The sequence below is a fragment of the Plutella xylostella genome, chromosome 7 (genome assembly GCF_932276165.1).
Source record: "Plutella xylostella chromosome 7, ilPluXylo3.1, whole genome shotgun sequence".
Classification (NCBI taxonomy): domain Eukaryota; kingdom Metazoa; phylum Arthropoda; class Insecta; order Lepidoptera; family Plutellidae; genus Plutella; species Plutella xylostella.
Window position 1 is genome coordinate 9,343,425 of NC_063987.1, and position 9,391 is coordinate 9,352,815.

The following is a 9,391-nucleotide window of genomic DNA, read 5'->3' on the forward strand; positions in this document are numbered from 1 at the left end:
CTCAAAGTCGTAAAAAGTATGTCCCCCCCCCTCTATTTTTATAACTACGGGGTATAAAATTCTAAAAAAATAGAGGTGATGCATGCTAATTAACTCTTTCAACGATTTTTGGTTTGATCAAAGTATCTCTTATAGTTTTTGAGATAGGTTGATTTAAGCTACGAAACCCTTTGTGCGCGAGCCCGACTCGCACTTGGCCGGTTTTTTTATTATGTGTCGTCCCTAATAAATTTTCATCGATTTGACAGAGGTCAATTTCATAATAAAATATCTTCTCAAGTTATCCTCGTCTAAATATTACTTCCAATCTCGTTCCTCATCTAATTACTCGGCAAAAACGTTACAATCCACCAGCCAGTATCCAATACCATGGAGGTTTTACATTCCAACACATGCATATCTTGTAGCCAGTATCTAACCGTCTCGCTATCTCTTATGGAACGCCTGCATTTACAACAGTTTAGTATGTAGTATCCAACCCCTAATCTGAAACCTCTTTCCTCGGCAGAGCATCCTGGGCGAGTTCAACCGCGAGCAGGACGCGTTCATCAAGGGGCAGGAGGGGCGCGCGGGGGACGCCACCGCGCCCTGGGTCGGAGCCCCCAACGAGGCGGCGCTGAAGGAGGAGTGCCTGTCGCTGTCTACTGTAAGTGTTTCTGAACGGGTGTGAGTGAGATGGGTGATGGATGCGTTCAAAGCTTCAGCGGATAGACTCACTGTCAACAGATTCCTAATGCCAACTGATACAAGCATATGAAATCTTTTTTAGAACCAGATCAATGATTGCCTCTAATAAACTCTATTATACTATATCATAGTTTCCTAATACATGATGATACGTGATGATGGGCTTCATTCCAAAATTCTGGTGGAAAAGCAATTTTCTAAGCATGCCTACAAGTTTCCACTGCTGAACCCCTCTCCGTCTCCACTCTGTTACACCTATCTAATTAAGGTCGTCAGTCCAAAAAGCTGACGGCTTTCTGACGCTACGTTTGCTCGTTCGTGGTTTTGCGTGTCAGTATCTGAAATCTAAAATCCAGAACAAAGAGCAGCAACTTTATAGCCTGCACAAAATCTCATGCGGTTTTGACAATGTTTTTCTCCTTGGCTATTCCAGGACCGGCGGAACTTCGTGCGCGCGCCGCCAGCTGGTGTCGAGTTCGACTTCGACTACGACAAGATGTACCCCACGGCCGTCGCCATCATGGCCGAGGACCCCAACCTGGAGAAGATGCGCTTCGATCTCGTGCCCAAAGTGTAAGTCTACTCTGTCAGGATCTACTAAAGGTCTAATGTCTACTCTGTCAGGATCTGCTAAATCCCTACAAAAGCATGTCTTATCTGTCAAGCATCTGTCTATAAGTTAAGATGTGAATTGTTGATTGCTAATGCGTCGGTAGTGGTACGGTAGCTACAGCTAAGTTGAACCAAGGCTAGGTTGTTAGCATTAGCCAGCCATTTTAGTAGTCAGTCTCAGTCGCTGCCTGTCTGATTCGGTTTATCGTCGCAAATCGCACCAATAAGAGTGATAGTACATAGTATAGATATTGGCGAGATGGTTAGTAAGCTATGTAGACGAGGAGCAGAAAATCCAGATTTCGAATTCCATTCAATTCACATCATTAAGCTGACGGACAAATTGCATTAATTTGTGCAATCCTCAATAGCGCCGGAATTGTTTGAATTTCAAAATGTGTTCTTAATGTCTGTTCTCCTTTCCTCCAGCATCACAGAGGAGAACTTCTGGCGGAACTATTTCTACCGCCTGTCTCTCATCTGCCAGGCCAACGAGGCGGACGCCGCCGCCGCGCGCCAGCCGAGCACCGACGAACAGGGTGAGTGAGACACTGTCTTCATGGGGGATAGCATCCGGGGACTGACTGGGATAGATGAGGATATCATCTAGTTAAAAAATGCTGTTAGGGATCCGATAGTCTGCTGTCAAGCTTGCAGGTAGTACTGCCAGTTTATATCAGCTTTTATTTCTGCTATGGTCGGGCAGATATTTAGTTTAAGACAGATATTTGTACTCGGTTCGTGGGTATCTAGTATCTGTGTAGGTAGATACATCAGCTGTCCGATAACATATTACTGGCTCTGGCCTAGGACTAGCTTGGGGTCGGATGCTCGTGTGGGAGATATCCATTATTATTTACAAAATTGCAATAATGGAACATCCATCATGTAAACATTATGAATTATTATCATAAATTTGTCCTTTATAACACTCGATTTTGTAACTGTAATAATTAAAAGGCAGTTCCTAAACTATCTGCAAGCTTGACGGAATACTTGTTGGTGGAAGCATCCCTTAGGTTAATCCCTATTAGAATCATAAGCTGCCATGGAGCATACATACCAAGCGCATACAAAACAAGTTGTTATTTGAAAGTAAACATTTTAAAGGTAAAAACTTATAACATTCAATTTCTGATTCAATGAGCTAATTTTTTTCAGATAACAATGTTTTTTCCATCACCAGATTTAGATATTGCACCTTATGTAAGAACTGAATGAATTTTACTTATTTTTATGTGATCTAACTAAATCCATATTTATGGCTTTGTAAACCTCTTTAATATAAGAAGTTAAAAATCACTTCTTAAACAAAAAAGCCATGAACACATTTAGGTATTTATTTTTGTTTTAATTTTTGTTTTTTTTTTATGTTTTATTACCAAAGATCCAGAGTCACGTTTGACAGGGGATAAATTGGCAAGCGAAACGCTCATAGGCAAAGAGAAAGCTTCGCAAGAATCAATAGATGATGTCAAGAAAAGGATTAAGTCCTTAAAAGTCGATGGAGACAACGATGATGGTAAGAAATGTTCTCCGTATAATATTCTATACCTATAGGTATAAATATACTAATAATTGTAAGGGCGAAACTTACTAACATGGGATTATTATATATTATATCATGAAAAAAACGAAACTTTGGATTTTTACATTTCAATTAATTTCGGAATTTATTTCATTTTTAATATTTGGTGATTTATTATTTTTACGTCTTCCAAATTCATTTCACACATGGACACAGTAATTTTTGGTTGTACTCGTGTAACTGAAACATAATCAAATTAGAAATCTGGACATACACATTATTCGTGTTATAGAAATAAATAAAAACCAACTTTGAGGAATATTCGGCTTGCATGGATACTTTCCTATAAATTTTGCACTCTTTCATGACCATTTGTACTTATCACATAATCAAACAATGTAGCAATCTTAAAATTCATTTAAATGGAACCAGCTATCGTACGACCACTAACACATTAGCAATCAACAGTATTGCTTTCCCACCAAACGTGACCTTTGACGCATAAGATTGTTGATTGCCAATGTAAGATGGGTGGTACGGTAACTGTTTGTTGAACTTTAACACAAAGCTGAGTATTTGTTTTCTTTTCCTGGAATGCAGCCTAAGCGACACGATTGGACATTGGAAGGCAACTGCAATCACTTAATATTATTAAACTATAACACCATTACACGATTTTGCCCACTATTCATTAAGGTTTACATTCATTTAATGAAAACAATAAAATATAATAAAGTTGATTACCATAAGGTGGATAGTGCACAAAATCGAAAATATTCACTAGTTGATATTAACGAAGCTTATGTATGGAAGTGGAAATATATTTTGCAAAGTTAGGATCCTATTCATGGAATAAAATATATCAAATGTTCCTTGTAAAAATGCCACTCTGGATGTAGTTAGTGGTTACTTTCAGATCCCTAGGAGAGAATTAACGCACATATAAGTGTTTTTTATTAAAATTAAATAGTTTAACTGAAATTAAAAATTATAAAGTCTTAACATTATATCAAAGGCCTAGCCACAAAATAGTTTAAATGCCACTAAGAGGACGATAACTTACATACATCGATGATGTTTTAATGTTTTCAACTGGCATTATTACATGGAACTATGTCACCACTGTTAATCCCTTCACATATTTTATGTATAATTTGTAAAACTCTATCAATGTTTGCAAAGTGTTTTTTTAAACGTTTATAAAATGTTTATCACTCTTCATATCTCATAATTGTTGTTGCATATGTATGGTATAGATGAATGTTAAATGACAATATATGGCTTCTCTATCCCTTCACTGGAGGATTAAATATGGATTGTATATATTATTGTATCTTTATATATGACCTATTGTCTGTCACTACTAGTCTCTGGACTGTACTTCAGTAGCGTTGTTTATTAAAAAAAAACAATCTTGGTATAGTATTTTTCCTCTACGACATTAACGTTTGGTCCTCAGCCATTGAAGTAAAGTCCACGACACGAATTGTATACTTATAATCTCGATAAAAAATCTCAATGGAAACTGTATTAATGTCTACTGAATGTTACGTATATGTCTAAGTATTGATTAATTATTATCTATTAAGAAGTTATAGTGACGTCATCATTCAGTTTAATATTCAGCTCAGTAGTAGTGATAATATTAAGCGTTTCTTGCGTGGGTTTTGACATTGCTACTTGATTATTCTTATAACAGCTTGATTATTCTGGCTTGACGTTTTGTTTTGCTTTAAATTTTATTTTTATCTATACTATCTGCTTCCAAACCTATTGTTTTATCTATTTCTAATACTTTGGCTTCTATGTTTCTCAAAGTTGGTTTCATTCCACATGTGTGTAGCAATGTTGAAACTTATCTGTTGTACATAAAACTGTGTTGTCAGAAATGTTTTCCTCAGGCTGATTGGTTATTTTTTGATATAAATGATAAAGAATGTTAAACATAAATGTTTGAATCCGTTCCTAAATAAAATCATGAATGATGAACAAAATTTAAGCCGCGACATATCACTTATGGGTGAAAAGTCAATTAAACGATATCCCTTTTAAAAACGTCTATCACATCTTATAACCTGGCAACACAAACATTTTCTTCCTGTTTAGTTTTGTAATAATTTACTCAATTAGATTAGGTGTTATATTTCCGAAGGAGGAATACCTTGTTAAAAATAAAATGTGTAGCGTTACAATAAATTAGAAAACGTTAACGCATTATGAACGTAAATGTTTAAAGAACTTGATAAAGTGATATTAATGTTGGCCTACAGTTTGTTGAAATTATGAATCTCTACATTTAATTATATGACGTAGAATGAAAATTAAAACAGATGAAGAGCAGGGAAGGATATAAAAGAAAATGCTGGAAGAAAACACGATAATGGTAATTAATGTTTGTGATTATTGAAGAAGAAAATGTGCGATAACCTGTAAATCTTTTCAGGTCACAACTTCAAAATGTAGAGATTCATATCATAAACTAACTCTAATGTTGCTTCTTTAAATCCTCAAATTTCCAAACACTTCATTATTTCTCGTAGCTTCAGGATAAAAATGTTATTTGTAGCAATAATTTATAGTGTGATCAACTTCGGCCAGCCACTTGCCACTGTAAGATATCTGTTTGGTGTCCACTTAAAATATACTCGTATATAATAAAAGTATAATATAGTTCTGAAAAAATATGTGTCTTTAAACGGAAAATAACTATTCGTAGAAGTAGAAAGTAAATTTGTGATGTATTGGATTGCGAAGTCATCGGTGTAATGGATGTGGGATTGTTCGAGGATGGTTTTCTAACTTACGGTAGTTACCACGTTAATCATCATCATAAACATATTTAATGTGTCTACTTCTATAATATATTTTGGCTAAGCTGTGTGTCATGAATTGTCTAATGTATCCCAATTAAAATTATTACTAACAAATTAACAGACTTCAAACAATTTTGTCTTCTTCAAGTAATAGTCGTCGATATAGCACAATGCATAATGAAATAGGTGGGTAGAATTGCTACAAAGAAAAATCTATTTGATTCTGAATACATTTACTAAAGCTGGCAAGACTATATCTTAAAAAACTATAAACTGAATGATTTTGTCTAATACGACCTTTCTTGCATTGAATCAGTGGATCATATACATATTTTAGCAGTAAAATTTAAACACACAATGTATGTTGATGACATTTTAGTTTTCTGAGAAAATTCGTTATATAATAAGATGGTAATTGTAACGTTTTACTGTAACTAATAATTAATCCAGAAAACATTTTAAAAACAGTAGCTTTTAATTAACGACGGTGGCAAAGCCGTATAACCGTTGTAGTCTTTCCATAGCTTTTATTTCAATGACTCTATTGCATACCAAGAAATTCTTCAATTCAATCAGTTACATTTCGTAGTTTCCCAATGTTTAATTTTCAACGTGTACTTAAGGGGGTTTACATAGACACTTCAGTAATGCAGATTAAGATGTTTAGTGTTTTACGACGACATAGTCATTCAAATGAAATTGGCATTTATAGTTAGTTATTATGATGAATTGAAATAATTATATTATTCTAAAATAATATTCGTGTTGTTATTTTAAACTTTTAACTTTTTTGGTTACGTCATACGTCGGATAACTTACAGCTCCCTTGAAAGTATTTCTAACTGATTCCTTGGGTTGCGACTTCCATTGAGAGTGATTCTGAAGCATCAAAGAAGAGAGTATATTGTATGATACTTACCCAAGCAATTCAAATGTTGTTATGGCATATTTCTCAACTGTAATACGTATACAGCTTTGGTACAAAATATTCCAAAAGGTATATTTAGGTTGATTCCGTGTATTCTATACCCAGTTCAACAGATTAAACGTTCTGTCACTTTTCTTATTCTTATTATATATTATACGCCTATACCGACAAATGATCAAAAATACATCAAACAAAAAGATAGGCTGAATAGAATGGAATAGAATAGATATAGGCAGATTGAAATAACACACAAAAACAGAACAGACCGGTATTATTTTCTCGCGTTCAAAACGAAACCACTAAGTAAATCGTTTTCACGATTTTTTCAGAGCAATGGGAGAAAGAACTGGAGGCTGAGCTGAAAGAATACGAGGTTGTTGCTGAAAAGGCTGGAGATGACAAACAATGGGAGAAGGAGTGTGAGGATCTACTCGCTGATGACATCGATCTCAAGTAAAGTGCTGCTGGTGATGATAAGGGAAAGCGATAATGAGAAGTAAAATCTGTGGGTTTCTAAATTACAGAAAGGTAAAAAGATTCATCCGTGATTCATGTGCGATTAATTGAAGCATTTCTATAAATTCTTCACTTTTTGGAAAGTAATTGGAAGAGCCGCGGGCCTTTCCTTCCAAATTATCCATTAAAACCTTATTTACAGAAAGATTGGATAAGCGTTAAAATATATTTTAAATTTAATGAAATTGAATATTAAATTTTAGCGTTGCGAATAAGATTTAGAGAGATAAGGTCATACTAATGTTGCAGATTTAGATTAACCGATCGTTACTTTATAGTGTATACGTTCAGTGTATTTGTAGTGAACACGGCAGAGCCAGACTTCAAGTCGTTCCACGTTTTAAGGTAGGCCACATAGCCTTTCCAATAGTGCGATCATGTTGAATGGAATTATATGCTATTAGAAAATAGCCCTCAAGCCGTGACAACATGGATATGGATATTTTTAAGAGTTTCACAGAGCTCAGTTTAAGGAGTTTTCTAATATATTTCTGTCATTTGGTCACATTTCAAGTAAAAGAAAATTACTGGCTCTACTTTGGTGTGTTTACCACATTATTTTGCAACATTAGTATTGGCATGGTGTTGAAATTGAAATGTTCTGGTTCATTAATGTAGGTAATAAAATGAAAATTTAAATTTACTCATGTTGCGTCGGGAAGCTCAAATTGTATTTTAAAATACAATTGAATTAAAGTAATTAAAATGTATGTTATATAAGGTTTGATGCTGATAACTATCCGATGAAAATCTGCAAATGTTTTTCTACAATTACGTTACACTTAGAAATTATATGAACCACCCGATTTTGCTGAATAATGTGTATATTTTTTGTAAATAAGTAATATGTAATTAGTTTTTCTTTGTCAATTAAATTAATTTTAGTTTTTTACTCTTCTCTCTACTTCGAAACATTGTTATTATAGTTTATTTTATGAGTTGTTAATTATTTATAATTAAGTTTTAGGTCTAGTTACAGGTACCTACTTACTGTATTTTGGCTTTTGATAAATTTGTATAGACCTACCTACGTAATGTATAATGTTGGATGAATGATGCTTATATAAATATTTAAGTCTTTATGAATACATATTATAATTATAACATTCCTGTGCAATTATTAAATAAACAGTTTGTCACCGTTCCATGGATTTTAATTTTCTCTTACCTATCTGTAATCTTGTAATCCTTTATCAATGTACTTAAAAGGAAATAATTAGCTAAGTATCTATCGAATTATTAATAATGTATTTTAATTCAGAGTATCCACAGGTACCAATTTTTATTTGAAATACTTACAAGGAAATATAACAAAACAAAATTGAATATTTTCATAGTAATAAAACTAGCCACTTTATCTCTTCATCTAGCCTAGACCTCGGAATGGCGCGCAAAACTAAATAAACATAACTAGATACATATTTCAAAAGTGGTCGTTGCATCATAATTATTCACTAAATGAGTATTATGCTAATCTGTTTGCCCTCCAACACTTATTTGCCTTGTAAACACTATTCTTTTTAGTGTATGTTGATAATTTGTAGAAATACGTTTGTAAGAAATATACATGTATTTAGGTTTGATTTGGACCTGAGATTTGTACACATTTATAAGGCGTAAGTCAGAGGCCTTCGGGCAGCTTGAAAACATCTGACAGTCGGGTTGCCCACTTACCCGACAACTCTCTCAGCACAAGCTTGCTTGTGTTGGGGTCCACCAACCCGCACTAGGCCAGCGTGGTGGACTAGGCCTAAACCCTTCCTTCATTGGAAGGAGACCCGTGCCCTGGCAGTGAGGACGTGAAGGGTCGTGATGATAAGGCGTTGGACAGCCTCCTTCTGTCTGTTGGTGGTAAGGCCCTTGCCATAGTCCTTTCATAATGTATATTCTTTGCGGTTTTTTTTCGTTTATGTGTACCTACGGATTCCCATTTCTTCACAGGTACCTACTTACTTAAAATTTAAATAGATAGTTACTAGTTAATAGTTACTAAATCTGAAGGAGACTTATAAAATGTCTAGACTAGAGCAAACAAAGAGCTACACACGTCTAAATAGGTAAGTAATTTATCTGAACAGAAGCATTTTTTCTCGATTTTCCAACTTTTTCTCCAGTTTTTAAACGCGTAGATTGAGCCTGTTTCTTCCTTTGTTCTGCAAACATCTCCTTATTAACGAGTTATTAGCCCTTACGTATTGCGTTTTATAGCTGAGAGTAATTTGATTAAAAATAAATACCTTGATCATGAGCGATTTATTACGGAAACAATAGGTTTAATGCGATAATTGTATTTGAGTGAGTTTATCT

The 9,391-nt window shown here is 34.4% G+C and overlaps 1 protein-coding gene across 7 annotated transcripts in view; it reads left to right on the forward strand.

Annotated features, from left to right (window-relative positions):
• Nucleotides 1-8,228, forward strand: part of LOC105390826 (synapse-associated protein of 47 kDa) — a 46,221-nt gene extending 37,993 nt beyond the window's left edge. For 4 of the 7 annotated variants that reach the window (XM_038106925.2, XM_038106927.2, XM_038106926.2 and 1 more), the window contains 5 exons: nucleotides 509-646; nucleotides 1,121-1,260; nucleotides 1,729-1,838; nucleotides 2,687-2,821; nucleotides 6,898-8,228. In XM_038106925.2, coding sequence (XP_037962853.2) covers nucleotides 509-646; nucleotides 1,121-1,260; nucleotides 1,729-1,838; nucleotides 2,687-2,821; nucleotides 6,898-7,025 — 651 coding nt within the window. In that variant the 3' untranslated portion in view covers nucleotides 7,026-8,228. Of the gene's footprint in view, nucleotides 1-508; nucleotides 647-1,120; nucleotides 1,261-1,728; nucleotides 1,839-2,686; nucleotides 2,822-3,427; nucleotides 5,900-6,897 lie in introns of those variants that run through there. The other 3 variants (XM_038106929.2, XM_038106930.2, XM_038106931.2) reach the window with 3 other exon arrangements.
• The last annotated feature ends 1,163 nt before the right edge of the window (nucleotides 8,229-9,391 follow it).